General features: G+C 37.6%; 1 protein-coding gene across 3 annotated transcripts in view; it reads right to left on the bottom strand.

Annotated features, from left to right (window-relative positions):
* Positions 1-18745, bottom strand: part of PXDNL (peroxidasin like) — a 502908-nt gene that overhangs the window by 30216 nt on the left and 453947 nt on the right. For all 3 annotated transcript variants that reach the window (XR_012378199.1, XR_012378200.1, XM_025870586.2), the window contains exon 19: positions 17509-17717. Coding sequence is in view for 1 of the 3 variants with exons in the window: in XM_025870586.2 (XP_025726371.2) it covers positions 17509-17717 (209 nt within the window). In the remaining 2 variants the exon portion in view is untranslated. The remainder of the gene's footprint in view (positions 1-17508; positions 17718-18745) is intronic.

The following is an 18745-nucleotide window of genomic DNA, read 5'->3' on the forward strand; positions in this document are numbered from 1 at the left end:
ATATATGTATAAGTTATTCTCTCTTTAAAATTTTGAGATACAGTTTCTTTGAACAGATCAAAATATACACTAAATCACTAGTGTATGGCTTTGATCTAGTCTCCTACCTGATCACATTCTCTCCCTTTTTTTTTTAAATCCTCTTCATTCTTCTTTCAACCAAATTCTTACCTTATCAATTCCTTTACATTATATTCCATCCCTTCATCGAACTTACCCTTATTTTTGTACATACATAAATTTTTCTTTTGTTAACATCTTGGGAGTCACTTTCTTCTAACAGACCAAAATACGCCCAAAATCTAGTGTGTGACACTAAACTATGCACCAGCTTGATCATATTTGATCATATTCTGGTTTTTTTTTGTTTGTTTTGTTTTGATTTGTTTTATCTTTTTCTTTTTCTTTTTTCATTCTTCCCCTTTATTTTCCCCTGGGTTCAGGTTTCTTCGGATTTGCTTAGAGTATATTTTTCTAGGGTCGTTTTTACCTGTTAGCATTTTGTTCTCTCATTCATTTATTCTCCTCTGGACAAAATGACAAGGCAGAAAAAAATCACCTCAAAAAAAAGAACAAGAGGCAGTACCGACTGCCAGGGACTTGGCCAATATGTACATTAGTAAGATATCAGAACTAGAGTTCAGAATGATGATTTTAAAGATACTAGCTGGGCTTGAATAAAGCATGGAAGATACTAGAGAAATCCTTTCTGGAGAAATAAAAGGACTAAAATCTAACCAAGTCAAAATCAAAAAGGTTATTAATGAGGTGCAATCAAAACTGGAGGCTCTAACTGCTAGGATAAATGAGGCAGAAGAGGGAATTAGTGATATAGAAGACCAAATGATGGAAAATAAAGAAGCTGAGACAAAGAGAGATAAACAACTACTGGATCACGAGGGAAGAATTCAAGAGAGACGTGATACCATAAGTTGAAACAATATTAGAATAACTGGGATCCCAGAAGAAGAAAGAGAGAGAGAGACAGAAGGTATATTGGAGCAAATTATAGCAGAGAACTTCCCTAATTTGGGGAAGGAAACAGACTTCAAAATCCAGGGGACACAGAGAACCCCCCTCAAAATCAATAAAAATAGGTCAACACCCCGACATCTAATAGTAAAACTTATGAGTCTCAGAGAGGAGAGAAAATCCTGAAAGCACCTCAGGATAAGAGATCTGTAACCTACAATGGTAGAAATATTAGATTGGCAACAAACCTATCCACAGAGACCTGGCAGGCCAGAAAGGACTGGCATGATATATTCAGAGCACTAAACAAGACAAATATGCAGCCAGGAATACTATATCTAGCTAGGCTGTCATTGAAAATAGAAGGAGAGATAAAAAGCTTCCAGGACAAACAAAAAATAAAGGAATATGCAAACAGGAAACAAGCCCTACAAAAAATACTGAAAGGGGTCTTCTAAGCAAAGAGAGAGCCTAAAAGTAACATAGACCAGAAAGGAACACAGACAATATACAGTAACAGTCACCTTACAGGCAATACAATGGCACTAAATTCATATCTTTCAATATGTACCCTGAATGTAAATGGGTTAAATGTCCCAATCAAAAGACACAGGCTATCAGATTGGATAAAAAAACAAGACCCATCGATATGGTGTCTGCAAGAGACTCATTTTATACCCAAAGACACCCACAGATTGAAAGTGAGGGGATGGGAAACCATTTACCATGCTAATGGACACCAAAAGAAAGCTGGGTGGCAATCTGTATGTCAGAAAAATTAGAATTTAAACCAAAAACTATAATAAGAGATGAAGAAAGACAGTATATCGTACTAAAGGGTCTATCCAACAAGAAGATCTAACAATGGTAATATACATGCCCCTAACATGGAAGTAGCCAATTATATAAGCCAATTACTAACAAAACCAAAGAAACACATTGACAATAATACAGTAGTAGTGGGGGACTTTAACACCCCCCTCACTGAAATGGACAGATCATCTAAGCAAAAGATCAACCAGGAAATAAAGACTTTAAATGACACACTGGAACAAATAGACTTCACAGATATATTCAGAACACTCCATCCCAAAGCAACAGAACGCACATTCTTCTCTAATGCCCATGGAACATCCTCCAGAATAGATCACATCCTAGGTCACAAATTAGGTCTCAACCAGTACCAAAAGATTGGGATCATTCCCGGCATATTTCCAGACCACAATGCTTTGAAAATAGAACTCAATCACAACAGGAAAGTCAGAAAGAACTCAAATACATGGAGGCTCAAGAGCATCCTACTAAAGAATGAATAGGTCTACCAGGAAATTAAAGAAGAATGAAAAAAATTCAAGGAAATAAATGAAAACGAAAACACAACTGTTCAAAATCTTTGGGATGCAGCAAAGGAAGTCCTAGGAAGAAAGTATATAATAATACAAGCCTTTCTCAAGAAACAAGAAAGGGCTCAAATACACAACATAACCCTACACCTAAAGGAGCTGGAGAAAGAACAGCAAATAAAGCCTACCCCCAGCAGGAGAAGAAAAATAATAAAGATCAGAGCAGAAATCAATGAAATAGAAACCAGAAGAACAGTAGAACAGATCAATGAAACCAGAAGCTGGTTCTTTGAAAGAATTAATAAGATTGATAAACCCCTGGCCAGACTTATCAAAAAAAAAAAAGATAATTGACCCAAATAAATAAAATCATGAGTGAAAGAGGAGAGATCACAACCAACACCAAAAAAATACAAACAATTATAAGAACATATTATGAGCAACTCTATGGCAGCAAATTAGATAATCTGGAGAAATGGATGCATTCCTAGAGCTGTATCAACTACCAAAACTGAACCAGGAAGAAATAGAAAACCTGAAGAGACCTATAACCACTAAGGAAATTGAAACAGTCATCAAAAATCTCCCAACAAACAAAAGCCCAGGGCCAGATGGCTTCCCAGGGGAATTCTACCAAACGTTTAAAGAAGAATTAATACCTATTCTTCTGAAATTGTTCCAAAAAATAGAAATGGAAGGAAAACTTCCAAACTCCTGTTATGAGGCCACCATTACCTTGATCCCAAAACCAGACAAAGAACCCATCGAAAAGGAGAATTACAGACCAATATCCTTGATGAACATGGATGCAAAAATTCTCACCAAAATACTAGCCAATAGGATCCAACAGTACATTAAGAGGATTATTCACCACGACCAAGTGGGATTTATCCCTGGGCTGCAAGGTTGGTTCAACATCCGCAAATCAATCAACGTGATACAATACATTAATAAAACAAAGAACAAGAACCATATGGTCCTCTCAATAGATGCAGAAAAAGCATTTGACAAAGTACAGCATCCTCTCTTGATCAAAACTCTTCAGAGTATAGGGATAGAGGGGACATACCTCAATATCATAAAAGCCATCTATGAAAAACCCACAGCAAATATCATTCTGAATGGAGAAAAACTGAGAGCTTTCCCCCTAAGGTCAGGAACACGGCAGGGATGTCCACTATCACCACTAATATTCAGCATAGTATTAGAAGTCCTAGCCACAGCAATCAGACAACAAAAAGAAATAAAAGGCATCCAAACCAGCAAAGAAGTCAAACTCTCACTCTTTGCCAATGATATGATACTTTATGTGGAAAACCCAAAAGACTCTCCCCCAAAACTGCTAGAACTCATACAGGAATTCAGTAAAGTGGCAGGATATAAAATCAATGCACAGATATCAGTGGCATTACTATACACCAACAACAAGACAGAAAAAAGAGAAATTAAGGAGTCGATCCCATTTACAATTGCACCCAAAATCATAAGATACCTAGGAATAACTCTAACCAAAAAGGAAAAGAATCTGTATTCAGAAAACTATAAAATACTCATGAAAGAAATTGATGAAGACACAAAGAAATGGAAAAATGTTCCATGCTCATGTATTGGAAGAACAAATATTCTGAAGATGTCAATGCTACCTAGAGCAATCTACACATTCAATGCAATCCCTATCAAAATACCATCCACTTTTTTCAAAGAAATGGAACAAATAATTCTAAAATGTGTATGGGACCAGAAAAGACCCCAAATAGCCAGAGGAATATTGAAAAAGAAAAGCAAAGCTGGTGGCATCACAATTCTGGACTTCAAACTCTATTACAAAGCTAGAATCATGAAGACAATATGGTACTGGCACAAAAACAGACACACAGATCAATGGAACAGAATAGAGAAATGGACCCTCCACTCTATGGTCAACTAATCTTCGACCAAGCTGGAAAGAATGTCCAATGGAAAAAAGTCTCTTCAACAAATGGTGTTGGGAAAATTGGACAGCCACATGCAGAAGAATGAAACTGGACCATTTCCTTACACCACACACAAATATAGACTCAAAATGGATGAAAGACCTCAGTGTGATACAGGAGTCCATCAACATCCTAAAGGAGAACACAGGCAGCAACCTCTTCAACCTCAGCTGCAGCAACTTCTTCCTAGAAACATCACCAAAGGCAAGGGAAGCAAGGGCCAAAATGAACCATTGGGACTTCATCAAGATAAAAAGCTTTTGCAGAGCAAAAGAAACAGTCAAAAAAACCAAAAGACAACCGACAGAATGGGAGAAGATATTTGCAAATGACATATCAGATAAAGGGCTAGTATCCAAAATCTATAAAGAACTTATCAAACTCCACACCCAAAGAACAAATGAACCAATCAAGAAATGGGCAGAAGACATGAACAGACATTTTTCCAAAGAAGACATCCAAAATGGCTAACAGCCACATGAAAAAGTGCTCAACATTGCTTGGCATCAGGGAAATCCAAATTAAAACCTCAATGAGATACCACCTCACACCAGTCAGAATGGCTAAAATTAACAAGTCAGGAAACGACAGATATTGGTGAGGATGCAGAGAAAGGGGAACCCACCTACACTGTTGGTAGGAATGCAAGCTGGTGCAGCCACTCTGGAAAACAGTATGGAGGCTCCTCAAAAAGTTGAAAATAGAGTGCCAGTACCATTGGCTACCATATGACCCAGTAATTGCCCTACTGTGTATTTACCCCAATGATATAAATGTAGGGATCTGAAGGGGTACGTGCACCCTGATGTTTATAGCAGCAATGTCCACAATAGCCAAACTATGGGAAGAGCCAAGATGTCCATCGACTGATGAACGGATAAAGAAGAGGTGGTATATATATACAATAGAATATTATACAGCAATCAAAAGGAATGAAATCTTGCCATTTGCAACAATGTGGATGGAACTGGAGGGTGTTATGCTGAGCGAAATAAGTCAATCAGAGAAAGACATGTAGTATGTGATCTCACTAATATGAGGAATTCTTAATCTCAGGAAAAAAACTGAGGGTTGCTGGAGTGGTGGGGGTGGGAGGGATGGGGTGGCTGGGTGATAGACACTGGGGAGGGTATGTGCTATGGTGAGTGCTTGAATTGTGTAAGACTGTTGAATCACAGACCTGTACCTCTGAAACAAATAATACATTATATGTTAAAAAAAAGAAGAAGAAGATAGTAGGAAGGGTAAAATGAAGTGGGTGGGGAATCAGAGGGGGAGAAGAACCATGAAAGACTATGGACTCTGAAAAACAAACTGAGGGTTCTAGAGGGGAGGGGGCTTGGGGGATGGGGTAGCTTGGTGATGGGTATTAAAGAGGGCATGTACAGAATGGAGCACTGGGTGTTATACGCAAACAATGAATCATGGAACACTACATCAAAAAATAATGGTGTAATGTATGGCGATTAACATAACATAATAAAATAAAATTAAAAAAAGGAAAAGTATAGAAAGGGGGCTGCAGGTCAACTCACATTATCTATTGTTTTTCATTTATTTTTTAGGAAGATAGAACTTAAGAATTTATTTTAAAGCACCAATAGAATATGCAAGGTCATATACATAAATCCCAAAAGCAAAGAGTTAGTTGTGTTTGTAATTTAACAGGTATATAGTGATGCACATATGAGAACAGAAACACAGAGAAGCATTCCCCAGTACCCTTTTTCCACCAGAGAATGAGCGTTGAGAGTGGGGTGACCAACCCACTAGGGTTGCAATGACCAGGCAGTTCTTTCCTTTAATGTGACAGTAGTTTTATTCCTGACATCTTTTTTTTTTAATTCACCTTGGTATTTATCCCCAGTTATTGCTGCAGAGGCAAAGCATCCTTGATTGCTGAATGTTTGGCTTTTATGCAAACAACATTTGAATTAAAACAGTATGTTAATTTGGTAGATGCTTTGGTTTTATACCTATGCATATATTTCTTATATAAATATGTATATACACTTGGTCAAACTCTGTTCTTAGGCCTAACATCAATTATTAATTTGAAACTTTATAGTAACATGTGATGGGTATTATTATCCCTAGTGTTAAATTGAGGAAACTAAGACAGAGATGTTACATTACTTTCTCCAAGGTACTACAGCTTTTTATGGAAGAGCCAGGATTCGAATCCAGACATTTTGTTTCAAAAGTCCAACCTCTTTAATTCTACACTACAGCAAGGGATGAGAAAAATAGAAATAACAAGATTAAAACTTCTGAATATGTGGTTTGTGCAACTTTGGAATAATGGTATTATTATTTGTTAACTGAATGAATGGATTGATGGATGGATGGATGGATGGATGGATGGATGGATGGATGGATGGATGGATGGATAGTTGGATGGATGAATAGATCTAGAGTAGAAGATAAAAGGAGATGACTTGAATTCATATTGGCTCAAAAATATTGTCAAATTCCTGGTCTACATATGAGTTAGGGGAGGCATGAAATAAATACAGCAGATATATTTCAAGACACCATTAGGAGGTGCAGATGAAGATGAAGCAATATGGCTCATTTTCAAGAAGCATAATGCTAAGTGTGTGTGCATGAGTACATGTAACTTCCCATTCAGTGCAGCCTTAGTTGACCCCCCAACCAATCCCTCAGCCTTTGCACTATGAATGAAACCCTAGATCTTTACTCTGTCAAACAAAATCCTTCCTTGTGCACACATTCTTCTGTCTCCAGCCTCATTTCTCTCTAACGCACCATTCATGGCTAATCATCCAGCTCCAACTTTATTTGGTCTCTCTCACCTGAGTAACAAACACCACGGGTGTTATGTCACCATCTCTAAGAAGCCTTTCTTAAACTGCTAGGACCAGGTCAGATGGAAATTCATTACATTCTGTTAGCACTCTGTACATCTGTCTACTATTCTCCATTGGCTAAGGAGAGAGCAGAGAGGAGGGCTCCGTCCTACCTACTAGTTTATCCTCACCACATAGTACAGGACCTGAACATGATCCACACTGAATAAATATTCTAATGAATGAATGAATGAAATCAAAGTGGCCAAATCATTATTTTAAAATATCCAGTTGTTATTTTCTGTATTTAAGAGTTTGATTGCAGGATTCAGGCTGTTTGGGTTTATACTGTATCTTCCACATTTGAATTATATTACTTTGGATAAGCTATTTAAAATTGTTGACTCCATTCTCTCATCTGTACATGAGGATGATAACACGATTTATCTCATGGAGTTGGTTAGAGCATTAAATGAGTTAAGGAAAGTAAAGCACTCTGAAAGAATGTCGTACACAGATTAAGCTCAAATGTGTCTCTTCTTTTTGGAAGAAACTTTAGAGAATAAGATGACTGGCTTATTTAGTTCACAAGCAACTTTTGCATAATGTCAAAGTTATAAATGTTTTTGTTCATAAGCATAGAACTAACATTCAAAAAATGTTGAATGAATTAAAACTTAATGTAATGTGTTTGTAGACAGTTTTTCAAGGCAATTCCAAATGAGTTTAAAAAACAATTTCCCTGAAAATAATTGGTATAAATACTTCAGGATTTTTTTTTACATTTACATTTCTTTATAGTGAAAAATAGCACAGAACAATTTGCAGAACTTGCATAAAAGCAACAATTTGCTATTTAAATGTACTGTCAAATTAAACTAGTAGAAATGTGATGTCAGCCTGCTTGGCAGTGAGTACTGAAAAAAGGAAAATTTATTTCAATAGGTATGTAGATTGCAATCCCTATGAATCATATCCAAACTCAGACCCCATCTGGTCTGGCCCAGAGATGGACACATGGTAAGGAGACTTGTCAGGACATAAAGTCCTGGACATTAATGATTAATTTAACTAAATCAGAAGATTCTGAAGACAACAAGTTGCTTTAGGCATAGGACTGGACATTCTGATTTGTTGGCATGGACTGACATTCCTTGATGAGTAAACAAGTTCAAGTTGGGGAGTTGAAGCTACAGTAGCTCAGGCAATCATGCATGTTTCCATGAACTGATCAAAATTCTGCAGCTATGGAATATTGGGGTTCCGATGCTGCATTCCACATACTAAAAATATATCAATGATGATAGGCTTAAAAATTGACAAAAATATATATAACATTTTTTTAAGTTATCATCAACACTTGTTTCTTAACATTTTAGCACTTCTCATTTGCTGGCAAGAAGAGAAAAGGGAAAAAAGTACAAATAACAACTTAAAGAAACATAAAAATGAAAATTTTGGGGAGACTCTGAAACAACTTTATTCACTGCTGTGGTTTTAGGTTGTATTTATATAACAATCAAATATAATTCCTAGTTCTTAGTTCCTATGGAGGAACCAAATATATTAACATTCCCTATATTTAGATGGTGTTTCATCTGAATTAGTGAGCAATACTGAACTGTGGGGTGACAGCAGGAAACCACTCATATTTCTTCATACTCTTACCAGCATTCCATTTTCTTTCTACCTTACAATTGCATTATCTATTGCAGTGTAACAAGTTACCACAAACATGGTGGCTTAAAACAAACACTAATGCACTTTTATGAATTGAATTGTGTTCCTCCCCTTAATTCATATGTTGAAGTCCTAAGCCCTAGTACCTCAGAATGTAACCTTATTTGGAAAAAGGGTCATTGCAGATGTAATTAGTTGAGTTCACACTGGGGTAGGATGGGCCCTAACCCAATGTGACTGGTGTCCTTATAAAAAGGGAAGCTTGGACACAGATAACACATACACAGCTGGAAAACCATAGGAAGATGAAGGTAGAAATGGGTAATACAGGAGAAGCCAAGGAAAGCCAATGATGCCAGCAACCGCCAGAAGCTCAGGGAGAGGCAGGGAACAGATTTTCCTTCATAGCCCTCAAGGGGTACCAGCCCTGCAATAAATACCTACAGTCCTCTGTCCTCCAGAATGGTGGGACAAGAAACGTCCATTGTTCAAGCAATGCAGCCTGGAATATTTTGTCATGGCAGCCCTAGCAAACTAAAATTTTAATTATTAAAAATATTATCTCAGATATTAATTTATTATTAAAATATATGAAATTAATTATATATTAAAATACTCTAATATAAATATTAATATTTAATAAAATATTCCACTTAATTTTCATTATCTCCCTGACAAAGTATTTGTTCAAATGATTTAAAAATGTCTATGCAGAGGTGCTTGGGTGGCTCAGTTGGTTAAGCGACTGCCTTGGGCTCAGGTATGATCTCAGGGTTCTGGGATCGAGCCCAGCATCAGGCTTCCTGCTCATCAGGGAGTCTGCTTCTCTCTCTCCCTCCACCCCTCCCCCTGCCTGTGCGCTGTCTCCTTCAAATAAATAAATAAAATATTTTTAAAAAGTCTAAGTAACAATTTTATTTTAAATCTAATCATTTAATTTTAGACTAGTTGAGAATACTGCATGTCAATTCTTGTTAGAATTTCAGTTTTTCTGGTGATATGACATATAACCAACTTTTCAAAATTTTCCATGGATATTTGAAAATAAAGTTAATTTTAGTTTATAGAGTAGAAAGTTGGATACATCACTTATAAAGGGATCTCACTGATAAATTCAAATACACTTCCATTAAAGTGTGCTAAATAGATGCTAAGTTATTTCACATGAGAGTTTCTAACTATGATATATCAGATTGTGAAATGAAAGTAGACCTTATGTCCATTAATGCTTTTCTTTCTTAAATTCAACGTTTTAAAATATTGTTTTTGCCACTCATGTTTCTATCTCTTTGTGTGCCTGACTTACTTTTACCTATTGTTTTATATTTGATCATTCTAAATATTTTGCTTATGTGTATCTCTTGTAATGATGTAGAGTTAAAACTGTTTTTGTATACATCTAAGAATTTTCTACCTTTAATAATTCTCTTAATACACTGAAACTTCAACTACTTCTGAGTCTTACTAGCTTTCTTTAATTTTTGCTTATGCCTCATTGGTTAGTTTCTACTTTGTTGATTTTATTCCCCTAGTGATCTGCAGGGCATATATCCTGTCTTTACTGCTAAGTACCTGTATATTTCATGGGAGCATATTTGAAAAGAAATTTCACTAATTATCAATGTCAATACTTAAACACTAATAATTCTAAATATGATGAGAATTTTTAAATTTTATAGTAACACTAAAAGTAATCAAAAATCAATTTTTGATATTAAAAGACACTTAAACAACTTAATGAAAATTTAACTTAATGAAACCGTGCTTATTAGCAACCTACTTCATTGTTTATTATTTATTTATTTATTATTTTTTAGAGAGAAAGAGAAAGAGCACGAGTTGCAGGGGGTTAAGGAGGGGCCAAGGGAGAGGGAGAGAATTTACACACACTCCAGGCCCAGCATGGAGCTGGACACAGGGCTCCATCTCATGACTTTGAGATCATGACCTGAGCAGAAATCAAGAGTGTCACCCAGGCACCCCAACAACCTACCTCTGATACCAGAAGGTTTTTTCCTACTGGGATGTCACAGATTGTAAATAAAAACAAAATGCTGTATTTGGAAGATAACTCAATACCTCAGAACTTATAAGATGTCATTCAATAGCTAATGTTTTATGCTATATGTAAAGTCAATATTATCAGTACAGTTTGATTCATTAACTGTATCACCATTTAAACACATCATATTTTGTATCATTTCAGGGCTATTTAGTGCCCTTTACCCTACTTATGAGGTTTCTTCTCGCCTTGATTTCAACAAGCTATTCATATAAGATATTATGTACTTGCAGAACCAAGGAGAGTGGGAGATGTCCTATGGCGCTCTATTAAAAATAGCAACAATTTTCAAAGCCAAACCTGAGAACACTGTTGCAAATTAATGGGTTCATTAAAGCTTTATAGGAGTTGCTGAAATCTTACTTCTTTAGTAATACTTTGAAGGCATTTTATAAGTTAAGCATGAAACAGCCATAACATTATGAAATATTATGGTAATAAAATCAGTCTCTTATGGGAGAAATTAAACTTTCATTAGTTTACAGACATAAGCACAATTTATTTGAACTAAAGTCAAGAGTAAACATATATTTACATTTGTATATACAATATACTGTATTTAAAATTACTTGATGCTTTAAAGGCAGAACTTCATGTAAACTATGCAGCTGGAAATTGCAAGACCAGATGTTCCATAAACCCCAGTAGAAAATATACATCTGTTGGTTCTTTGTGAAATTGTTTTACTTGAAAGTTTTAATCAAGTGGCATGGTGTCTTCATACATTACCTACATTAGGTGTATTTTTCATTTTTAAAATGAGTGGAGAGTAAATCATTTTCTGTTTGATACTCAAGGAAATGTTTGATGCTCTATGTAAAATCAATTTTATCAGTAGAGTTTGATTTATTTGATCTATAGCACAAACAAATGTGCCAATTATAGAGCTTGTTGAAATAAGTAGATTGGTAATACGACTTGTGAATATTGTTAGTTGCATCTGTGATGTCTATAATATTATGCAAAGACTCTTGATCTATTGATTAAATGATACTAAAAATTAGTTTAAATTGATGGTAAAATGTCAAGAGTGTTGCATTTACAATTTGTTAGCACAGGATTCTAAAAAGGAAGGTCATCCAGCTAAAGAAGAGTTCCCATATTTATCTCAGGTAAAAGGGACTTGGAGGAAATTATGGAAAGTATAGAGAAAAGAAAACTAGCTATGACAAGGTGAGATAAGGAAGAACAGAAATAAAACCTGGACTTGGAATTGAGATGTCTGCATTTTATCCCTAGCCCTGCTAATAAATAGTGAGAGTAAGTTACTTAGACCTTTTCAATTTTTGCTTCCTAATCTTAAAATGAAGTGTTTTTTATTTTTTGTTTTTGGGTTTTTGGGTTTTTTCCCAAATGAAATGATCTCTCACATTATCTCTCACTCTGAAGACCTATAACTAAGATAGCTAAGGGAGAAAAAGAACACAGAAATGTAATGTGAAATGCTTTATGCTTTATAAATTATGTTAAATGATATAACATATTAAATCTAAAAATCTGAGAAATCTTGCATTACCTTATATGCTGGTAAAAAAGATTCCTATTTATTAAATTCATTCATTCTGTCATTTGCTCTTTTGATCGCTGTTATCTTTTGTTAATTACAACCCTTGTGAGGTTTCCATGTTCCCTTTTCCTGAAAACCAAATCAAATCAATAAATACTTTGAATACTTGCTGCTTATAATTTCCACAGCAAAGGTTCTGTTCTGAACCTCTCTTTGTTCTTCATGCTTTTCTCCATATTTTTGGTAAAAACTTACTGTTTTCTAGTACATACTTATGGCACTGAATTACTAGTTTTATGTTGGTTGAAATAAGAATAACAACAAATCAAGCAGTGTATTCATCTGGTAACTATCTCCACAAACTGGCCTAATGCTTACATATACTTTGAATCAAACTTTAAGTTGTTTTGACATAATATAGACAGACACATTGTGGACAGAACAGCATTTTCTTATGTGCTCAGAAAAACAGAAACCTCATGAAGAGTAGGTAAATAATCTTTGACTAGAATCTTCCATGATTTGAATTAGAATATTGTTTCTTTAATCCTTACCAATATTAATCATTTCAGAGTGCTGTATTTAAAGACTAACTCATAAGTATCCTAGTTTTCTGCCATATCACTTGTACCAAAGGTATGCATCTGCTTCATGCAAGCTTGCATCCAGAACCAGCATATAGCTCCCACTTCGCCTCTGTCATTTCTCCACATTCTCTGGTACTACTAGTAGTAGCACCTGTGCAAATTACGGGCTCCCCTAGTGACTTCCAGTGTACTGCCGGGTGGTACAACAAAGAAATCAAGCCGGGAGTATCTAGAACTGGTCCCTGAAGGAGGTCATCCTGGAAGATGATGTCCAGTTGTCTATAGATTCTTTCAAATAAATTAGTTCACACATACTTAGCTGCAGTTTGCTCATATTGACAGAATCAGAGTCAACACAGCAAATAGTTTAAATCTATGTGTCAAATACAGAAGCTGGGCAGAGAAATAAACCCATAAGGCAAAAACCATGAAGTAGGCAATGACAAAATGGAATAAACAAGATGCTTAGGCAAGTTTTCCTAAGTTTTTGGAGGGTTGCTGTGTGATTTTTGTTTTTATTTTTTATTTTTTAAAAATATTTATTTATTTATTTATTTGAGAGAGAGAGTGCAGGTGGGGGGGGCGGTGCAGAGGGAGAGGAGGGAGAAAATCTCAAGCAGACTCCCCACAGAGCACGGAGCCCCACGCTGGGCTGGGTCCCATGACCCCTGAGATCATGACCTGAGCCGTGAGATTCTCTCCCTCTCCCTCTCCCCTCTCCCCACCCTCATTTTCATGCTCTCCCTCTCTAAAAACAAAGACAAAAAACAAACAAACAAACAAAAAAAAAACACATGGGCTTCATGGGCTTAGAGCCCATGGGATTTATATATTCCCAGACAAGAGGACAGGAGGGAGAATAAATGACCTAGTAAACAGTTAAAATGTGTTTTGCTTTTTCCTTATGGGAACTCCTAAGGTTCTATATAAGAATGCTTTTAATCTTCAAAGAAACCCATGTTTTATAACTGAATTCCAGGTCCTACTTTAGCTTCAGATCAAAACTAGTTTTCCCACAGCTTGCTTCAGTATATTTTTAGTCCACACAAAGGAGAGCATAAAATGATTAAACAGGAACCTCCATGACCTTCAGCAACCACATCTGCTGGTTAACGCTGCCACAAAGGAAACCTCAGGTACCCATGTTTTCCCTGGAGATCTTAGACCTTGATTGGCATGCAGCTCAACAAAAGGCAAGAAGAAAGGTACCTGCCTGGCTCAGTGGTAGATGCTTCATCACAAGGTCACAGGAACTACAGGAATTCCCCAGTGTGGAAGATAGGTCTTCCCCTAGGTTCCCAGTCCGGAGGCCAGGACTCCCCAGGGCAAGCTGCGCTGCCTCGGACCCTGAAGACAGGTGCACGCTCAGGGGACCAGGAGAGGGCTGTGCTGAGGCCCTGGGAAAGAGTCAGGCCGAGTGCTCCTGAGGGACCCCAACACTTTGGGAACCACCCAGCCAGGGAAGAGGACTGGGGGTAGCTCAGCTCTGGAAGGACTTGATGTCCAGATTTCTGTGGTTTCCCTGATAGCTTCTGCCTTCAGGGCCTGCCAGGGGTCTCTACTTCTCAGAAGGTGGAGAGTGACCTGGGTAGATGGGCTGTCTTCCTGCCCTCAGCCTGGGAGTGGCTGATATCACCTTCTGCGAGGTTTTTTGCCATGGAGGTAACGTCAACAACCTGACCTGAATCCCCGCCATCCAAGAGAGGAAAAGTAACTGTCCATTCCAGGAGCCTGACAGCCAAGGAAAGAGTAGGGAATGGCATCATCGAGCATGCCCCATGTGATGGAAGAGGCAGAGAATTATAATACAGGAATTTAAGGCATGGCAAATGCTGCAGAGAAAAACTTCCTAAAGCTTAATTAGATGATGTTGGAACTAAGAAATTAAATAGAGGAATTTAAAAGGAGGATGGTTCCTACTGAGACTGAAATTAGTGAATTTGATATTAGTGGTCATGTGCAAAAAATATATTAGAACATTTAGCAAAAATATAAGAGGTTGAAATAAGAAAGACAAGAAAAGAGATTTGGAGGGTAAACTGTGCAGGCCTAATAGCCAAAGACAGTTCAAAAGGAAAAAAATATATATATTATACAATATTTAAGGAATATATAATTACTAAGGAATATGAGATTCACATCCCCCTTTGTTGAAGAAAAGTATAAATCTGTGAATTGAAATTACTCAAGTTTGAGACTGAGTTGATAAGAAAAGTTACCATCTAGACATATTCTGACCTAATAATATATATAAATGGAATGACTTGGGTATATTTATACAGTGGTAAGAAGCAAAGATAAATGGATGATATAATGTGACAAATGACATGCAAAATTAAAAGAAAGTCCAACTCCTTAACACCCTAAGATACTCCACCACTTCACTGTCTACACAAACACACAGCAACACCGCTCTCTAAGTGACATACAAGTCCCATGTCCATCTTTTAGGTCTTATGCCTTCTACCTACCAAGAATAATAAAGTACAGTCATCCAAAACTCAATTGCATTTACAATATTACAGTTTTGGAAAGATCAATTTCAATGTATTTTTGCATTTAGGAGAGGATTTTTATTGTAGTTTCTATCAAAGAAAGAGCATTCTTACTATTGCTCAAGACCACAAATTAGGATCTTAATAATAAGAATGCTTCACATATTCAAGATTCTCTCCTCCCCTTGCCTGTTAAATCTTTGCAATGCATTTTCCATAACAAATATCACCGATAAAAAATGCATTACAATTTAAGTAATGAGAGGCTCTCTCCTGTGGGTCTTGAGATGTCTGATAGTACATTGGCGCTACAGGACTGAAGGAGCAGGGTGCCTTCATTTGGTACCTGCTCACTGTCTGTGCCATGCACACGTCTTATGGGTGTTCAGAAGAGACCATGCACACAGAGAAAAGAGCTGAGGCTTTCAGGTTGGCTATATATAGGTTTAAATCACAGCTGGGGGACCTCAGAATATGTATTTAGCATCCAGGAACCTCATTTTCCTCAAATGTGAAGTGGGGACAATGATAACCATCTTGAAAGACTCATAAAGACTATGAAATAGGCAGGTGTTATGTATGAATCACCTATCACAGGGCTGGTGGTGTGAGCATCTAGAACAGGCATATGTGGGCATAATGGGACCACAGCTTTTGTTTCCAGGACTTGAATCATCACTTCCATCGACAGCACAGCCTTTCATCATCATGGCCCACACCCTGCCATCCCATCTATTTTTTCCTCTACTCGGTGGGCTCAATGCCCATTCTGAAGATGGCAGAAAAAGCAAGAGGACTGTTACTACTTGCCATACATCTTGTTTTTCACATTGCCTCCCTGCATCCCATGTTTTGGAGAGCTGGAAATATTTCATTATTCCTGGCCATAATCACCAAGAATTTGAGGTGAGGGAAAGTACATCTCCTTCTCACTGTACTAAATGACTTTCTTCTCTGTCCCATAAAACCCACCATAGAGAAAAAGGAAACTGCAACTCAGATGTCACTGTTTTTGGATCAACATTCTCTCCTATTTCTAGTACTTGATTTTCCCACTCAGGAATGTTTGGGGCTAATAACATCTCTCCTGTGAATGCCAAGTACTACTTCTATGATGGCAGCTGCCTTTTTCTTCTTAGAGAACATCAGCGCTCCCCCAGGTCCATAGCCTCTATACATGGCAGGCACAAGGCCACTGTGGCCTGTATGTTGGTAGAGGCAAAAGAGACACAAGTGTGGTATCATGTGAAAGATATGTGCTCACATGTGGAACCACGGCATGTTCTGCTCAGAACCATCAAGTTCTTAGTTCATTTCTAGGTGTCAGCTGACATACATCCTTTCCCCAGCCCTAGGTTACCACTTACTCCAAGTTATCTGACACTCTTGAGCCATATTCTCATTTATTAAAGAAAAGTTAGAGCCACATTTCTTGAGGTATTGTGGTGACAAAATAGATGCATACAAAGCACCTTAGATAGAGTTTGGCTTATAAAAGGTGATATGGTAGACGTGGCAAATTATGTTGTATCACTAGAGAAAGTTCTCTATCAGGACATCCCCAAATTTCCAATGAACATGTGTGCAACATCATATGGAGACTAGATAGTCTAAACTAGCTGAGCTACTATGATTTTTTCTCCTCTTTGTGGCCAGCTGACCCCCAGGAAGCAGATATATCCAGTACCAAATGACTGGAGTTTGATGTTTGGCATAGTCATCTGAAGGGCGAGGAGAACTAGAGACCACCAAGTTCCACCCCATTCTGCTGGGCTCTCCCTGCTCTCCCAGGTCCCTCCCCCCTTATGACAAGCCCCACCCCGCTCTGCTGGGCCCCTCCTTCCCTGACAAGCCCCTCCCCATTCTGAGGAGACTGGATCCAAATGGAGGAGGGGAGGTGGAACGCGTTCCCGTAGTCCTCTCCAACATCCGTTTGATTCCTAAAGGGAAGAAAACCTGCTCTCGTGTGTTTTCCTCCGTGCACCTTTGTTGAAGGAGCCTAGTCTTTGACGTTAGAAATCACCCAAGCGCGCACACATGCAAATTCAGACAGGGCTAACGGTGTGCTCACTGACTGACCTTCACAGCAGTCTTGCCACACTCGCAGATCGACTTGAGGTATCTCACTGCAGCTCAGGTAATCCTGCGGGTATTGTGCCTTCACGAAGACATCGGCCTGGACTTGCTGGATGTTGTCACCATTGTCACAGAGCACGCGGCCCAGTGACGCCTGCTTTAGCTGAGTGAGCTGTGCGGGAGTGAACACCCCGGGGTTCTCATACCAGAACCTGGTGGTCAGCAAGGAGAGGCAGAGTGAGGGTCTTGGGCGGAGCACTGTACTGAGCTGCGTGCGGAGCAGTGATAACAGCACGGAAGAGCTCAGCAAAAGAGAAGCATATGTAAAGGATTATGTTTGTTCTCCAACTAAGCATGTTTGAACTGCCTCCAATATTTATAAAGTTCTTAAATCCCATGCTTTTGAACTATCGCTTTCTCTTCAACCTTTACAAAATGATTCAAAGTAAAGCTTTATAAAGTTTTAAAAGATTTTTTAAAAGCACGTTTTCTAATCTTAAAATTCCACAAACTGCTTTTAGAAATTACCTGAACAGTTTAATATTGACATGTTTGTCTAAAAGGGAAATGTTGCTTTGTAATTATTAATACACACTAGCTTATTATATCTATTGGTTAATTAGAATGAACACATTCGGTTTCAAATGAAACCATACAGTTTAAAAACATTATTAAAGTGAGCCCTTGTTCATTCCTTCAAGAAGTATTTCAGTACCATATGCCAAGCACTTTTCTCATGCTAGGAATACAACATATGATAAGAAGCAAAAGACTGTTGCCACTCACATGGCATATGGGTTGACTTGTGTCCCCTCAAAATTTATATTCTGAAATCCTAGCCCCCAGTACTTCAGAATGTGACTTTATTTGGAGACGGGTCTATTAAAGAGGTAGTTAAGTAAAAATAAGTCATTAGAGTGTCATGGGGGAATTAAGGTCATAATCCGATATGATTAGTCTCCTTATAAGGAAAGGAAATATGGACACAGAAAGGTACAGAGGGAAGACTATGTGGAGAGAAAGGGAGAAGTTGGCCATCTACAAGACAAGGAGAAAGGTCTCTGTAGGGACCAACACTCCCAACCTTTACCTAGACTCCAGAACTGTGTGACAGTACATTTGTAATTTAAGCCACTCAGTCTTTTGGATTTTGTTATGGTAGCCATAGTAAACTAATACAAATGGGGAAGGCAGCTTACATCAAAAAAACCAAAGCTTTCCCAAATTTATTTACTTTTTA

This window comes from Callorhinus ursinus, unplaced genomic scaffold (assembly GCF_003265705.2).
Source record: "Callorhinus ursinus isolate GAN/ISIS: 27379988/994484 unplaced genomic scaffold, GSC_fseal_2.0 scaffold5, whole genome shotgun sequence".
NCBI classification, from domain to species: Eukaryota; Metazoa; Chordata; class Mammalia; order Carnivora; family Otariidae; genus Callorhinus; species Callorhinus ursinus.